We start from the raw sequence: 17,812 nt of genomic DNA, 5'->3' as shown, positions 1-17,812 counted from the left end.
ACTACTGACACCACACACATACACACACACACGCACACTGTGACGGGGTTCAGGGGTCCCCAGGCGTTGTCCCCGCCCGCAGGCAGGAGTGACTCTCACCCCGCAGGTAGAACAGGAGGTTTATGAGGCGCCAGAGCCCAGCTCAGCACAGAGGGGTCAGTGCAGCCGGCAGAGACAGTCATTCCAACCCGTCCTGGGGAGAGGAGCCCGAGGGGGGCCCCTCTGGGGTGTAACTTCCCCCCTCGCCAGGCTGGCTCCTTCCAGCTCCCTCTCCCCCAGCTTCTAACTGCCACCTCCGATTCCAACCCAGCTTGGCTCTTCCCTGGTCTGTGCTCAGGGCAGAGGTGTTACCTGCCAGCTTAGGTCACAGACAGCAGGGGTCAGAGAAGGAGCTGGGTTAGTCGGTACGTTCAAAAACAACAAGTCCTGTGGCACCTTATAGACTGACAGATGTTTTGCAACTTGAACTTTTGGGGGCAAAGACCTGCTTTGTCAAGTGACAGCAGGGGGTCATCCCTGGCCCTTGTGAGCTGTTCAGCCTGTCACACATACATCCAGCCTGACTCTCACACATCCACCCAACTCCATCACGCCCACACGTCAGCACAATGCAGCTGACATCGGTCGGGTGTGTTCTCGTTCCTCTCTCACCCTGGCTCCTGGGACAGAGCGGTGTCTGCCGCGGACGGCTGTGTTTTGGTAGGGTTGTGTTGAGGGGAGATATATTTCAAATGTCCCATGCTGCCCTGTGACCCTGTGCCAGACGGGAGGTTGGTTTCTCATGGCTCGTGCTTGGAGAGATGATAGAATCCCAGGGCTGGACGGGACCTCAGGAGGTCATCGAGTCCAGCCCCCTGCCGAAAGCAGGATCAGCCCCAACTATATCATCCCAGGCGGGGCTTTGTCAAGCCGGGACTTAAACACCTCCAGGGATGGAGATTCCAACCCCCTCTCTAGGTGACGCATTCCAGTGCTTCACTTGGGGAAATAGCTTTTCCTAATATCCAACCTACACCTCCCCCTCTGTAACTTCAGACCATTGCTCCTTGTTCTGCCATCTGTCACCACTGAGAACAGCCTCTCTCCATCCTCTTTAGACCCCCCTTTAGGAAGATAAAGGCTGCTATTAAATCAGCCCATCATTCCTCTGTCCCAGACTAACCACTGGTCTCTGGTTCTGCAGGGACCAGCTTTACCCTTAAGACAGAAGGTCCCACTTTGCTGGAGGACTAAAGGCCACATTCCAGGGCTGGAGACCGTGTTAGGTGTCCTGGGACTGACCCAGCCCCAGCAAACCGGGACCCCAAGGTCAGCCCCGACCCGGAGTCAGCCTCAGTCACACACAACACCAAGACGGCAGCGGTGGAAATGTTGTTTTGGAATGAGGTGTGGCCGGGTGCGACTAGCTGCGAGGCGATCACCGCAGCATCCTGCCTCCTACGGCGCCTGCTTGTAACCGACCCAGCCAGCAGGAAGGAGGGCAGGGGCGGGGACTGCAAGTTGACTACCAAGAACCGTCTTTGGCCTAGGTTGCTGTGGCAACGGTATCAGCCAGCAAAGCACCCAAAAGCCATTTCCTGCCAAGGCCTTCCTGTTAGCAGCAAGCAGGAAAAAACAGCAAACTTTATCTTCAGAGTTCTGTATTTTCAGTCTCTGGAGCCCCTCAAGCCCCTATTTCCCTCTCTCACACACTCGCCGGCACACATACACTGTCCCGTCACGCCCCCTTTGTGCGCACACGTGTCTGTTTCTGTGCACCGCTCCCTGTCGGCTGAAAAAAACATGTGGAATATTTGGGTTGGAATTTTCAAAGGGAGCAAAGGAGTTAGATGCCCAAATCTTGCTGGAAGCTGGCGGGGAGGGGAAAGTAGCCTTATGACTCCTGGGGGCCCTTTTGAAATCCAAGCTTTCGCAATGTTACTGTTCATCGTCAGACCTCTAGGGTCGGATTTGGAGAAGCACATGGATTGGGAGGGAGCACAGCTCCCACTGACTTCAGTGGACTTTAGACACCTACCTACAAATGGACATTTTCAAAACTCCACCCTTTGTGCTGAAAATGGGAATAATTCGGTGCAGTGTATTTTCTCGCAACAAGGCCACAGCCAGATAAACTCGACTCACAGAGGCTGTAACCCCTGGGTTGCTGAACAAACTCCTTGCTGATTAGTTGAGACCCTGGTCGCTCACCCACGACTAGAAGGAGTTCAGAATCTCTGAAGACAGGCCATTAATACAAAAGCGTCCTCCTTGCCTTTTGCACTATTGCTTTATTATTGCAGGAATAAGCACAGAAAGCCACAACCGCCAGTATCACATTAATTCACAGCTCTTTATGGTGAAATGACTAGCAATTAAAAATAATGTGAGCAAACATGTTACCACATCCTCAGCGGTGGTGCATTACAGCTCAACCCACCAGCCTCGCTCTGTTCAGGTCAAGGTAGCTCTGCAAAATTATACTAGCTGCAGACCTGCCCCTAATTTTCTACCCACAGATGATAAAATGCTTCAGCAAGGGATGAATTCCCCATGCCATAAAACAGGCTTTTTGCAAGTGTCAGAAGGGACAGCCAAGTCAGTCTGTATCTTCAAAAACAACAACAAGTCCTGTGGTGCCTTATAGACTGACGGATATTTTGGAGCATAAGCTCTCGTGGACAAAGACCTGCTTCGTCGGATGCATGAGTGGAGGTTGAATTGACCTGGTTTTTCCTCTCTGGATGTTCACAACTCCACATGAACTGCTGATAATGGGCCACATCCTCCGTGACTGAACCGACCTGGTCAACTCTGGCCCTCCTCTTGAGTGGGATTCCCTCCTTTTCATGAGCCTAGAAATGTAGACCCTCCTCTGGAACCCCCACTCATTACATCTGATGAAGCGGATCTTTGTCCACGAAAGCTCATGTTCCAAAACACCTGTGAGTCTATAAGGTGCCACAGGACTTCTTGTAGTATTTTTACAGAGCAAGAAAAAAATCAAAAGGAGATTTTTGCAAAGCTGCCTAAGGGATTTGGAAGCCTCAGTGTAATGCTGCACCAGGGAACCTTCCTGCTAAATGCTTCTATTTAACAAGAGACTGAAGAATACAAGTTCTGAGATCCTGCAGTAAGTCAGTTAAAAGTCACAGGTAACCAGCAGTGACAGCCAAGCTGAACAGAGAAGAGTGAAAAACTTAAAAGACAGAAAAGAAGCTCTAGGGACGAATCCCAAGACGGCGATAATTGGCTATGGCAGTATTGAACCTGGCGCTCTAGCCCAGTGACCTCAATGCAGCTACAGGGCGTTTACACCACCAGGAAATGTGTCTCACTCGCTCCAATAGCATTTGGCTGGTTGACACCGGTCGGGAATCTGCCCCCATGGGACTCGCTGCCGGTGGTCCCTGGTTCCTTTCTCCAGGCCCTGGCTGGGTCACTCGGCACGACCTAGGGAGAGGAAAGCCCTGGGGTTAGACATTCCGGACACTGTTTGTTTCACTAGGCCCAGCTCTCTGCCGTCTCCACTTCGCCAATGATCAAAGTTCCCTCTAATTTTGTTTACCCGAGGGCAGAATAACATTTTTGTGTGGCTGTGGACCCCCTGCAGAAACACAGGCTGCTGGCTCTGGCTGCTGTGCTGATCACCTCTGTCCTGGGCGGCCGCCCAAGCACCCGGGGAACACGGCTGGTGGGCCGGAAAGGGAGATGTCCCACGTTCCGACTCTGAGAGCGGCGTTGGATGCCCAGGCTTTGTGGGTGACAAGGGGCCGCCTAGGCCAGCATTTCCCAAAGGAACTTTTCACCCTGGGGCCCTCACCTTGATCCTCGTTTCCAGGGGAGGCCAAGACGCTGCCTCTGTAAATAGACTCGGGCACATGGCAAGAGGGTCAGCCCCTGGGACAGTCGCAACAAAACCTGCTTCGAGGACACACTGGAAAGCTCGGCAGTTCTAAAGAGTCTGGGTCAGATCCCCGGCTGGTTTCAAAGGCGCGACAGACCGTTTACACCAGCTGGGACCTGCTGCCCGGACTCCAGTGGAGTTACGGCTGAGTTACGCCACCTGAAGCTCTTGCCCGTTGGCTTCCAATGGGATTTTATCTTCCGAAACTGCCGGAAAGCCCTTTATAGTTCCCTCCCTATCACCCCCCAAGCCCAGAATGGGCACGGTGACTGTGACAGCTCCTACCTTAGAAAATAAACAGCTTGGCCGTCATGAGCATGTTGAAGGCAATGCTTTTGGCCAGCAGCACCCGCAGGCCCAGCACGGCCACCGACAGCATGTTCACTCTCTCCATCTCCGGCGCTGTGGGGAGAGAAGGGGAGGTGGGCAGGGAACGCCGTGGCCCAAAGGGTTTGGTGTAAGCGAAAGAGAGAACGTGAGACCGAACCAAACAAAATAATTAAAGAACATTCAGCAGTCCGGAGCGAGAGGAGACGGCAACAATTTGCACAGACAGACAAAGCAACATTCTTCAGTTTTATCCAGGAATCCATTTGTGTTCGGCCTGCACGTGGTACTGGAAGGCCAGATGCCGGATCTTGGCCAGGCTTCCGGCACTAGCTAAGAACTCACAAACTCGTAGCTGGAGCCCAGACCAGTCCCTGTGTATTAGTTTTGCACACAACAGGTGTTAGTCTTCTAAGAGTTTCACGAGAGTCTAAACCCAAAGAAATGCTGATGAGGTGCTGAATGCACCAGACTCACTTCTTTGGCTTTATTTCAGGCTATAAAAAGCTGTTCATTTTTTTACTACTTCAGAAATGTTTGCATTGAACTTACGGCTTCAAGGAGGGGACTTTTACACACCCACACCCCTTCCTCTCCTCGCTGCCCTGTCAAAAAGGTCACCACCCTCAGACGGGCCCCCAGAGTCCCTTGCAACACAAAGGACTGTGTGGTGACCCCACTCCACCTTCTGGGAACACCTGCCCACGTGGAAGCTGAAAGAAGGAGATAACACGAGGCCAGAGGAAAATTTTCTCTCTTTTTAGCTGTTTGACCTTTGGTGGGTGGAGACTCTGGACTGAAGTCAGAGACCTGCCTCAGGGGCTGCATCTGAAAGACACCTTGAACTCACTAGGGCAACTAGAATGATGAGGGGCTTGGAACAGGTCCCATATGAGGAGAGGCTAAGGAGACTGAGACGTTTCAGTTTAGAAGAGAGGAGGCTGAGGGGGGACATGATAGAGGTCTGTAAAATTATGGCAGGTGTGGAGAGGGTGAATAAGGAGAAGTTATTTGCTTGTATTCTGTTCTTCTTCTTGTGTTATGGGCACAAGAACTAGAGGACACGAAATGAAATTAATGGGTAGCAGGATTAAAACTAATAAAAGAAAGTTCTTCTTCACTCAGCACATCATTAACCTGTGGAACTCCTTGCCCGAGGAGACTGTGAAGGCTAGTAGTGTAACAGAATGTAAGAAAGAGCTAGACTAATTCTTGCAGGTTGCTCCATAAAAGGCTATTAGCCAGGGGCTGGGAACGGTGTCCGGGCCTCCGATTGTCAGAGGCTGGAGATGGATGGCAGGAGATAAATCACTTGATCGTGTCTTCAGTCCATCCCCTTTGGGGCACCTGGCACTGGCCACTGTCGGCAGACACGCTACTGGGCTGGATGGACCTTTGGTCTGATCCAGTATGGCCGTTCTTATGGTCTTATGACTGTTCAGCTAAGGGGACTGTCTGCAACTCCGCGGTGAGAACAACCACACTGGCTCAGACCAAAGGTCCCTCTCGCCCAGTCCCCTGTCTGCCAACAGAGGCCAATGCCAGATGCTCCAGAGCAATTGCCAGAACAGGGAATCATCAGGTGATCCCTCTCCTGTTAGCCATTCCCAGCCTTGTCAAGCAGGCCAGGGACACCATTCCTACCCAGCCTGGCCAACAGCTGTCGAAGGACCTGTCTTCCATGGATTTATCTAGCTCCTTTTTGAACCCCATTGAAGTCCTGGTCTTCACAACCTTCTCTGGCCAGGAGTTCCCCAGGGCGACCACGCGCTGCATGAAGAAAACTTCTATTAGTTTTAAACCTGCTGCCCATTAATTTCATTTGCTGACCCCTCGTTGTTGTGTTACGGGAGCAAGTAAAGAACTCTGTCGTTCGCTTTTTCCACATCGGTCATGGTGTGATAGGCTTCTGTCATATCTCACCTTAGTCTCCTTTTCTCTAAGCTGGAAAGTCCCAGTCTTTATAATCTCTCCTCATATGGCCCCGATTCAAACCCCAGATCACTTTTGTTGCCCTTTTCTGAACTTTTTCCAGTCCCAAGATATCTTTTTTTGAGATGAAGTGACCACATCTGCAGGCCGTATTCAAAAAGGGGGTGAACCGTGGATTTATACAGAGGCAGTGAGGTACTCTTTCTTATGCTCTACCCGCTTTTTAAGCAGCACAAGTGTGGTGGTGCGGGAGCTCTCGTGGTACCGGGCTGGTAAAATCGTATTACGCACCACACCACAGGTTTTGGGTGTCTGCCCTGTTTTCAACGGCCTGCCCTGCGGTAGACTCACGGGCATGAACCACTCTGCAGAAAGAGACACTGTGCACCAGTCGGGCCCTACCGAATTCATGGTTCATTTTGTTCCCTTTCTTGGTTGTGGAATTTTAAAACAGGCCGTTTCAAATATTTAAATGGATTTCACAGCATTGTAACCCTGGGGGTCCCAACCCAAAAGGGTCTGTAAGGGAGGGTTACAAGTTGAATGGAGGAGGAGCAGAGAAAAGCCACCCCTTGCCTGCCCCTCCCCTGTGCTAGCCAAAATTCATGGTGAGACCAGATTTCAAAGGGAAGAGCAGATTTCATAAACTCCTCAAACGCTAGAACTGGAAGGAATCTCACGAGGTGGTCACAGCCAGTGCCCTGCCCTCTCGGCAGGACCAAGCACCATCCAGACCTTCCCTGACATGCACGTGCGTAGCCTGTTCTTAAATAGCTCCGATGACCCGCAATCTCCCTAGGCAATTTATTCCAGTGCTTAACCCCCCTGACAGTGAGGAAGTTTATCCTAACGTCCAACCGAAAGCTCCCTTGCTGCTACTTGAGCCCACTGCTTCTTGTTCTACCATCAAAGGTCGGTGACGCATTTTTTTACGGCTGTGAATTTGGCAGGGCCCAAGACACAGCTTGTGTTTATGGCCTTAGCTGCTGTGTGGAAAAAGCAATTACAGACGACCAGTGTTCTGTAAATGGTCAGATGTTGAATGTTATTTTACAACTGAGTAATTCCATTTTCCAATGTCTGCATTGAATCTACACCCTCAAATCATCATCATTGGCATTTATTACTTGATTCCATTGTATTTTTCGTTACTAACCTGCCAAGGTGGAATTAGAAGATTCACAAAATTGAGTTTTCGCAGCTGTGGCATTAGTCGTAGGTGGGACATTATCCGTAGCTATCAGCAGATAGAAAAATGAAAGAACATCTCAATGAAAAAAATTATGAAAAAAGTCATAAATACAACTTCCCTCCCTTCTTCCCAGTAATGAGTGAATTAAAATGTCTGAACATCAGGCTGAAATTAAGGTTTGAGCTGATTATAAATGTATTTGATTTTTCCCCAGAGAAAGAGTAGACATTTTGTCAAAAAATAAACCAAGACTTTGTGCATTGATATTCAGCAATCAACAACCAAACACTTCTGGCTTAAAGGTTTAGCTGAAAACTGAATTATTTTCAGCTAAAAGCAGACAGAACAAAAGACCTTATTTGTAATGGTGGTTAGGGCTTTTTTTTTTTACTAACAATCAAAAATATATGCAAAAATAATCACTAAAAACAGCCCCAAAAAAAAGATTTTTTTGCCGGGAGAAGTCTTTTTTCTTTTTACCTTTTTGGTGGGTTCTTTGATAAAAATCTAAAACATTTGCCAAAACCAGATACTTTCTTTATAAAATTCCAGACTTTAAAACTTTCTATTTTTCATCACAAAAAGGTTTTGAAATAAAACTGATGAAACCGCCTTTAATTAATTTGCTGAAACAAAGTGCTTTTCCCACTAAACACCTATTCCAATTCTTATTGATGTCCATAGGAGACTTTCCGCACAGTTAGAGATTTGGAGGGGCAATTGGCATTGAAATAAAGGAGACTTCACCAATCAAATCCAAGAGGGGCCTGGGAAAAGGTAAGCCATCATGGAAATATTTTCAACTGGCACTGGCTGAAATATGTAAAGCGAATGTCACCTAGGAAAAGTTAGTTTCTGAAGTTAGTTTCATTGTGAAGGGTTCAGAACTAACCCGTACTTTTTTCCAAAGCAGATCGTGATGTCTCATTTTTAAACAAAAATAGAATCCAAATTGCTATCAAAATTCTCAGCTGAGCTAAAATCCAGCTTCACATTCCTGACAATGGCGATCACCAATTTCAGTAACATTGTCGAGAGTGTTTTCCCTCCAGCTTTGATTAAAACGTTACACAACTGCTCATGAAATGGGGGGACGTTTTTGTATTCTCAGAAGGTCACTATCCACCACAGAACCGTTGGCTGTGAAACATTTCCCAGCTACAGATCGGTTTACAAAGGTAGCGAAAGATGCCCTACATGATTCATAGGGGATTAGGTGTCTTGATGTTGTTAAAAATATCCCAGCAGGTGAGGTTTTAAAAAGATTTACGAAGCAAATTCTACTTTTCAAGAGCATCTAAGTGCCTAACATCCGCTGCTTTTAAAATCCCACAGGATGTCTCCATGCCATAAAAGTCTGGCTCTAAAATGTTTGCTGCTTCATTACCATTGAACTCAGCTGCACTGGTGTTTTTTGATAATATATCCAACTACCTCTCTGTGTCCCTGGGCAGATTGAAAATCTGGCCCCTTTGCTCCTGTAAGACGTTATATTGAGTTTCTCTAGGTGGGGATTGCTATCATTGAACTGACGAGGATGAGACACTGAAATGAGGTGCCACTGGGAAGGGGGGATGAAATAGAGGTTCAAACCATATAAATACCTGTACTAGTCTCTGTTGCATTATAATTGGCTCCCTTGTGTTTAACACTGCACTCCACTACTTCATCTCCTTCAACCTTGACCACCTTGACCGCGCTGTATTTCCCATCCGGAGAGAGAACGGCTTTCGTGTTGTAGACAACCTCGTTCTCTTGACTCATGTGTATGGATACATCCTTGGGGTAGAAATTCCTGGCTAAACAAGCCGCGGTCCACTTGTTCTCCCTGGTCTTTTTCGTTTTCACAACCGAGACAGAGGGAACGGAAGATCCTTGATTTTCTGGAAACAAATTATCAAGGGTTATCATTGAATTTGATCCACTTCTAAAGGCCGGGAGAAGTCAGATAAGGGGCACAGAATAAAGCTGTGGAATTCAGAGTCTCAGGCCTCTGGGTCTGAGGTAGCAATGGACAGGGAGTCCCTTCACCTTAATTTTCGATATGGTGATGGCCTATAGAGCCCTTCGTCTGCAGCACCTGGTTTGAATGTAGGCCCAGCAACTGCTAAGTGGAAAGAATATCCCCTCAGATATTTTTTTAAAGACCACAGTCTAGGTGCCAGAGGTGCTCAAGGCAGAATGGATTGCACAATACAGAGGGCCGGATAGAGGCTGTGACCTTCAAAGGACATTAACGGAGTTGTGCACTTGTCAGCCTGGCCTAAAAACTCATGAGAGAACATTTCTAGGAATCTCCAAACCTAGTCCCATGAGCCCCAGCTTCTCGACACCTCGGAAGATTGGGGAGAACTCACATGCGGCGATAGCCTCTCTTGTGCGAGGAAGAGCTCCGGTCTTTAGCCAGTGGGCCTGAAAATTAACAAATTCCACACACCCACCACACGAAATTCAAAAGCACAACTGGTTGTGATGTTCAGCTTGGCTTGGCACCTGTTCTGAACCAGGAACTGCACATGCAGAAATGCTCACTTTTTTGATGTGGTCAAAGTACACAACCATTGCAATAACGGTAAGGAAGAGAGAGGAGTTTCTGGGCGGCTGATTCTGCTCTCTTCTCCTCCTCGCTTGACAAGGAATGCGTCCAAAAAGTCTACTCTTGAGTAAATTACCTCTTCTAGCAACCATGGCAAAAATCAATCCCTTAGCACCATATGGTTGCGTCATTCTGCAGAACATTTTGCACTTCTACTAAGCGTTATAATGATATTTTTCAATGCTTACTACACCTTTTAAAGGCATTTCCCAGGTGAGAGTTGATCAGGGCACACAGGCCTCTCTAGGGAAGGGTTGTTACGGGCCTATTTAAGGTGAGTCACATCAAGAATTGGAATGCACATAAAGCTCAAGGGGAACATTTTTATCTTCCGTGGCCTTACCGTAACAGATCTGTTACAAAAGTCTTTTTCCACCAGACAATAACAGGAGACCTCTGAATTGCAATTCATTTGCAAGTTTGACACATTTAACCTGGGGCTGACCAGGGATCTTAATTTTCTTATGCATTACCAGGGCACTTTCCCCACCTTTGATGCTCGCAGGAATAGCTCCCATCCCACTTCGTTTAATTTACTTCTCCCCTGGGTTTTTTAACGAGAGTTGACTTCCACCCCCACCTCTTTTTTACCCTGCTTCTTCCTTCCCCTCTTGATAGATAGATAGAGTGTATGGGGACAGACAGACAGACATCTGCATTCTCATTTTTGCTACACAATCTGAAGTGGGTCTTACCTGTGAAAGCTCATTAACTTACGTTAAAATTGTTAGTTTTTAAGGTGCTACAGGCCTGCTTGTTTTTCGCTAAGGTGAGCAAATCTGATTTCCTCAGACTGAGTCACAACCTGATATGTTTCATTAATGTGAACATCCAGAAAGCCTAGTGAAGGTGGAATGGGCCAAATCCCCAGTGGGTGTAAATCAGCATCCACCCCGCAGTCAGTGGAAAGTGTATCAATTTACTCAGATGGATATAACAGCCACAAGGAGGGTGGCTTTCTACCCCACTCAGAGAGATGCTGCTGTTTTGTGTCTCTGTGGCATGATGGTTGTCTAACTTCCACTGAAAGGAATGGCACATGGGACAGCTCTCCTGCTCTGTTCTCTGCCCTCTCCCTGTCTATTGCCCACCCCACGCCGTGCGCTCTGAGCATGCGAACAGGGCTCTCAGCTCCTAGATCCAACATGCAATCTGCAAGCCGGCCCCCTGTGCCAACACCTCTCTGCAATGACAGACGGAAAGTTGCTGGAGCTGGACTTTCCCCCTACTCCCATTGCAGAAAAATGAACCACTTTAAGGGTGTCGCGCCTGCTTTCGGAGCGGGTAGGCTGCCTGAGCGTTCCCCGTTATCTCATCACCGAAGACAATGGGCCAGACACCAGCCTGGCATAGAAGCAGTACAGCTGCCCTTTAACACCAAGCGGTGCCGGTTTGCACCAGCTGAGACCCCGGAGCCCTTTAGTCAAGTAGCATGGAAAAAGTCCAAAAATGGTACTTACTGGGCTCCACAGAGAGGCTAGTGCCTTTGCCAAAAGTCAGGGCTCTGGTCTCCCACGCACAGTGCTGCAGGGCCTGACATACAACTCCAGAGGTTGCCCTCAGAGTGGCTTCAAAGGGAGCCTGATTTGCACCAGAGTAGGGGAGATGCCACATATGAATTTGTCTGGTACCAGGGGAAACCAAACACCAGGGACAATCCAGCCTACCGCTCCATATGGGGCTCAGCCGTGGCCCCTCAGACCCTGGCTTGGTCCCCTCTCATGTCACTGAAGAGTTTGTTTTAAAGCCTAGTTAAGAAGCAGCCTCTCCGATTGCGCCCGTCTTAGGATTCAGCTGGTTATAACAACTGGCTGGTTGAGCCAGTCAAAAGGGGGATATTTGTTTTGAATGTGTCTCCGTTTTCCTGGCTTGGAAATGCCCCTGCTCCTGCCTTTTTCCAGGAACATCTTTAGCAATAATTTTTATCAAAATGACTATAAAAATATCTCACAGCTTCCAAAAGTGCCATATGCAGGGAAGGAAACACCTTGATTTAAAAAGGATTACACGTCTTTAAACATTACAAAAATTCTGACCATTTTAAAAGCAGGTGACAGGTCACAGAGGGGTAGCCGCCTTTGTCCGTGTCTGTAAAAACATCAGGTAGTCTTCAAGCCTGCCGGATGTTTTTTCCTAAGCAGATGGCAGGTTTTGAACGTAGTGGACGGGGTGGGAGGTTTTTTAATTTTTAAAAGTTGGTCCGAATTTTTCACACAGCTCTAATTTGTCATGGGCCTGACTTTTATTTAGCAGTCTTCTCCGATGCAAGGAGGAAATTAAATAATCATTCGAGTGAACACACTATTTTTTTCATAAAAATTTGATCTTTGCATCTCTTTGTAATGCCAGAACAACCAGGGAAGCAACATTTTCTTTCTTTCTCTCTCCTTTGAAAGAAAAAGCCAATGTAATGCTGGGGAAAGGTACAACACTTACTTGGTTCCACGGCTAAAGTGGTGCCTTTCCCAAATATTAAATAATCCGCACTTTCCCTACTGTGTGAAAAGGCTCTTTAAAAAAACCCTGATTAGAAAACCTTTTCAAATCTGTCAATTTCTGGGGCGCATTCCTGGATTGTCCTGTTAAAACCAAGGGGGCTTCTTCTGGAGTCAGGGATTAAGGAACATCAGAGCGTTGCCACTCTGCCCCAGAGCTGGACTGTTCAAAGGAACCAAAAGGATTTAGGCATCAGAGTCCCACTGGAATTCAATGAGAGCCAGGTGCCTAAGTCCCTTAGGCACCTTGCAAAAGCCCTACCTTCACTATTAGTTGTGAAAAACCTTCAAGCCTTTCTCCCCCACTCACCTGGCTGGACAGTGAGTTTGGTCCCACTTCCAAAAGTGAGCTTTGCAGTCCTAAGCACACTGCTTAATTCTCATACCAACTCCCAGCCCTCTTTCTCTAGCCCAGAGATCGCCTGGACAAATTTCTTCTCCAGTCTCAGGGAAATGAGTTAATTCCTCTCAAGCCAAAGGGCAAAAGCTGGAATGAAGCTCAGGTATCTGCTGAGGGAAGGCTGATCATTTAGGGAGGTATTTTTAAGGCTGACTAACACTCCCCGACATTTTACACATGGCTGAAAAGGTCCTTTGGTGGGAAATAACATATACTAAACCACCGAGCTGAGGTCCACAAAGATTTGGGCTCCTAATTCCTGTTAATATTAATGACAATTTAGCATAGAAATCCCCTAGGAGTCTTTGAAAATGTCAACCCCCCAGAACAAACTCTGCCAGCTGAGAGAAGCGGCCAGCGCCCTTTGGGGCTTAAGTGAAGTGCCAGAAAAAATGTGTGAAACTTCACTTTTCCCCTCCACTCCCCACCAAGACACCCCAGTTCTCTCGGGGTGAATTCTCAGCCGCGCCAGGCAGTATGGCCTAGGCCTCAGGCAATGCTGTCCGGCCGCCCCCTGCAATCTCCAAGCACCTTGCAAAGTGAAGCATGACCCGTATCCTCAGCTCACAGGTGGAAAAAGCGAATTGCTTGTAGGGCTTTGGCAAGCTCGCCCGGCGGGCACCTGTTAGCTTCGGAGTCAGGATTTGATATAAGACGGAGATTTTTAAAAGTGCCTAAGAGAGCTAGGAGCTGAAATGAGTGGGATTTGTGCACCTAATTCACCCAGGCTCTTTTAGGCAGCCCCAGCAAAAAAACACAGGCTAAAATTTGGGGGCCTAACCTTAGGCTCCTGCTGGAGCCTTCAGACGGCTGCCTAGGCGGCTTCCCTCCTGGACTCACAACAGCTGCTGCTGAAGTTGTGTGTCTTTGAGAGGCTGTCCCATGGACCACCGAATCTACAAGAGCTGAGCATAAGAACGGCCATCCCGGGTCAGACCCCAGGTCCATCTAGGCCAGGCTTCTGTCTTCCCACAGTGGCCGAAGCCAGGGGCCCCAGAGGGAGTGAACAGAACAGGGAATCATCGCGTGATCCCTCCCCTGATATCCGTTTCCAGTCCATGACAGACAGAGGCCAGGGACACCATTCCGACGTGTCCTGGCCAGTAGCCATTGACGGACCTTCCCGCCATGAAAGTATCTGGCTCTTTTTTGGACTCTGTTAAAGTCCTGGTCTTCACAACCTGCTCTGGCCAGGAGTTCCACAGACCTGCCATGTCCTGCATCAAAAAAAACCTTCCTTGTGTTCGTTTTAAACCAGCTGCCCACTAATTTCATTGGGTGACTCCCTAGTTCTTATGCACAGCTCTTTCCAAAGTCACCCCATTTCCTGAGGTGCCAAAGGATGGGCCAGGGAGCTCCTCCTTAGCCACCTGTATGGGAAAATTCTTAGCCCCATGGAGGTAATTCAGCTAAGTTAAAATATAACTAACACCTACTTGGTTCCACTGTGAGCCGGGTCCCAATGCCAAACTGCAGAGCTGCTGTAGCACTGTTGCATCTGGTAGCACAAAAACAGTTTGCCAGGCAGCCCTTGTTTGTGTTGCCTTTTAGCTGCACAACCACAACGTGGCTGGAGACCCCGAGAGTTGCCTGTTCTCTTATCAGCCAGCCAACACCTTGCAGGCCTTTTTCTGGTCTCAGGCACAGATTCTTAGTGTGTTTGGTGTGTTAAAAGACCAAAAGGGCTAATGCAATCTTGGGGTGCGTAAAGAGGGCGTGCAAACAGTCACAACAGAGCCTTGATTTTAACCGCTGCTGGACGCCTCTGTCCTGTTCTGCCACCCTCAATTCAAAGAGGAAGTTGCTTCATTGGATCAGGCTCAGAGTAGAGCCAGGAGAATGAGTAAAGGGTTAGAAAACGCGTTTATCGTGACAGACCCTTGGGGCTCAACCTGTTTATCTTAACAAAGAGATGGGTCTAGGGTGATCTGATGACAATTCATAGGCATCTATGCAAGGTACAAATATTTGACAACAGGGTGTTTCGGTGGAGCAGAGGGTGGTTTGACCCAACCCAATGCCTGGAAGTAGGACCTAGATAAATGCAGGCTGGACACATGGTGTGCTTGTTTAATCTGGCGGGGGGAGGGGGGGTAATTAACCAAGAGCTTTTCCAGCACTGGAGTTCTGTGAATTTACATCTGCTGCAGATCTGGCCCCCTGGCTGTGGGGCTGGTCCAACTCCATTCAACCGAGCTACATCCATTTACACCTGGGGAATATTTTACCCCACTGATTTCTGTGGCTTCTGTGTTGATTGGCACCAGCTGGAGATCTGGGCTCATCCGGTTTTAATGAATTTGAGCCAACAGATATTTTCATGCTAGGAATTCACTCTTTTTATCTTTAAAAAATGGTCGCCGAGCCTAACACCTTCAATTGCAAATGTTTCGTTACTAAACAGAATACGATTGTCAGTGCCACTGATGATGTTACTCCGTTTAGCAACGATACATTTGCAATTAAAGTTGTTAGGCTCAGCGAACATTTTTTATAGATAAAATGGAACTTCCTGAGCTACCTGTTTTTATTTTAATTTTAAAAGGGATTCACTCTACTGGGTTTTAACAGCAAGGACAAGAATGATATATACACACACACACATATATAATCTGTTTCTAGTTACACTAATGAATGCTACTGCTCATCCCTCCCACCTCGGGGAAATTTTTATCAGCTCTTTTAATGGTATGAAACAAGAGTGTGAACACACACACACACACACACACACACACACCGGCCCCCTACCAAAGACTGTTTTCCAGGTATGGCTAAATGTACGACTGAATGCAGCATATTTATAGAAGACAGGATCTGATTTTCAAAGCCGCCAAGAGAACTGTGCTGCAATTTTCCTTTGGCGCTTTTTGGAAACCACTTCCCGGGATTGCGCAAAAGGCTAAAGACACGCAAGGTTGCTTAGGGAACTGGGACATCTAAATCTCATTGTCTTCATGGGAATTGGGTTTTCAAGGGTGATACTTCCAAATCAGCCACAAACTAGCTTTGAAAAGCTGCTTAGGTTCACAAAGGCCACCCTTATAGGTTTTTAAGGACGTAGCTAGGCACTTGGTGTGGATTTCAGCTACATCTAGAGGCCCTTATTTCAATTAGCGGTAGGTGCCTCGGTGCGTTAAAAACATCTTACTAGGCATTTTTCCACTGCCATAGTCACCTATGAACAGCTGAGCTTCAGCTGCTTTGGAGAATTGTCTCTCTGGTGCCCCAGGCGCTGTTCTGCTGTTAGTTCTGTGCAGAGCTGGATGTTTCTGAACAATTAAATTGACTGTTCCACCCTTACAACCTCCCCCCGAAGCACAAAAACACACCTGAGAAATACTTACGTGGTTCGACTGTGAGCTCAGTGCCTTTCCCAAAGATCAGGGGCTGTGCATAGACACACTTCAAATGGGCCCTACAAAAACTTACATGCGCTCTTGCTCTCAGGTGGGCTCAGGAACTTCATGAACTGAGCCACAAAACTCAGAGCTTTTCTCTTTCTGTGACAGCCCCACTTTCCCAAATAAAATCCAACCACAAACGCCACCTCCTCCCGTTTCTTGGGTTTGCCCCCAAGGAACTCCACAGACATGTAGCAGCCAACTATAGGGTAGTTCCATCGATCCACCCCAGATTTCAATCCTCTCTGAAGAGCTAAATTGCTTTTCCTTTCAAAAAAAAAAAGCTTTAAATGGTGTGGGTGACATTTTCACACTCACCCAGATGATTTGAACCTCCAGTGCCCATGCATTTGGAAGGCAATTGGGCAGCCCAATTGCGTAGCCTATTTTGAGACCTTCAGCGGGCGATATTTATGCCATCATTTGAGGAACGTGAAAAATTCTTTTTTGCTGATGAAATGAGCTCCGAGGAAAGACTGAAAGAGCTGGGCTTATTAGTTTAGAAAAGAGAAGGATGAGAAGGGACATAAAAGTACCTAAAAGAGGGTTACAAGGAAGAGGGAGAAAAGTTGTTCTCCGAGGCTGCTGGGGACAGGACAAGGAGCAATGGGCTTAAACTGCAGCGAGGGAGGTTTCAGTTGAATAGCGGGAAAAAATTCCTACCTGTCAGGGTGGTTAAACACTGGAATAAATTGCCTAGGGAGGTGGTGGAATCTGCATCGCTGGAGATATTTCAGCGCAGGTCAGACAGACACCTAACGGGGATGGTTTAGATGGTGGTTGGTCCTCTCATGAGGGCAGGGACCAGACTCGATGACCTCTCGAGGTCTTTTCCAGTTCAAGTGTCCTATGAGTCAGGGAATTACTTACGTGGTTCCACGGTCACTTCAGTGCCTTTTCCGAAAATCAGTTTCTCATCGTCCACAGTGCAAGAGAGCCATCGCAAAACCACTCGACAGCATCAGCGCTACTCCCTGAGACCTGAGCTCGGAACTAGTGTCCAACAGTGCAAATCCAGTGAGGTTTTAGTGGCATGGGGGCATTTTTTAACCAAATCTGGGCCAGATTAACCAGTCGGGATCTAGCTTGGGATTGGGTCCGCTGACTTCAGTATCTCTGCATCCAATTTCCACCATAAGAGAGCTGGCCCTTTGATGCCAATGGAGTAATGCTAATTTACACCTACTGGGAACCAGGAGCATTAGGTCTAACACAGCCAAGCAATGTAGCTAAACATCAAAAGTTGAGCCTTAAGAAACCCCACTCAGACTCCAGAAAGCACAATCATTTCTCTGTGGAACCACCCACCAACGCTTCCCTTCCCTTCCAGTGCAATATTCAGTACAGAAAGCTTTGTACTTACTTGGTTCTACTGTAACTGTGGTCCCTTTTCCGAAGATCAGCTTATCTGTATACCCACTGTTTGTAGCCTGCTGAAAAAATGTGTCCCTACCGGAGCTCCATCACCAGCCAAAGGCAGAGGGCCGAAAATAGTACTTTATCCTTACAGGAGACATTATCCAAGGCAGGTAACTCTGCATAATGTCCTAGTTCCACCAAAGAGTAGAAGCAGTCACTCTATA

General features: G+C 47.8%; 1 protein-coding gene and 1 gene segment (V, D, J or C); both read right to left on the bottom strand.

The window, feature by feature from the left end:
- LOC142004557 (T cell receptor alpha chain MC.7.G5-like) overlaps positions 1 to 17,812 on the bottom strand; it is a 369,008-nt gene that overhangs the window by 185,980 nt on the left and 165,216 nt on the right. The window lies entirely within an intron of this gene.
- On the bottom strand, positions 2,263 to 16,220 carry LOC142005073 (T cell receptor delta constant-like). The segment is given in 5 exon segments: positions 2,263 to 3,432; positions 4,172 to 4,288; positions 7,302 to 7,382; positions 8,942 to 9,220; positions 16,173 to 16,220. Coding segments are annotated over 3 exon segments (357 nt in total).

Source organism: Carettochelys insculpta, chromosome 32, assembly GCF_033958435.1.
Source record: "Carettochelys insculpta isolate YL-2023 chromosome 32, ASM3395843v1, whole genome shotgun sequence".
Classification (NCBI taxonomy): domain Eukaryota; kingdom Metazoa; phylum Chordata; order Testudines; family Carettochelyidae; genus Carettochelys; species Carettochelys insculpta.
Note: the sequence above shows the minus strand (reverse complement) of the source record. Positions and strands in the feature narration are given on the sequence as shown.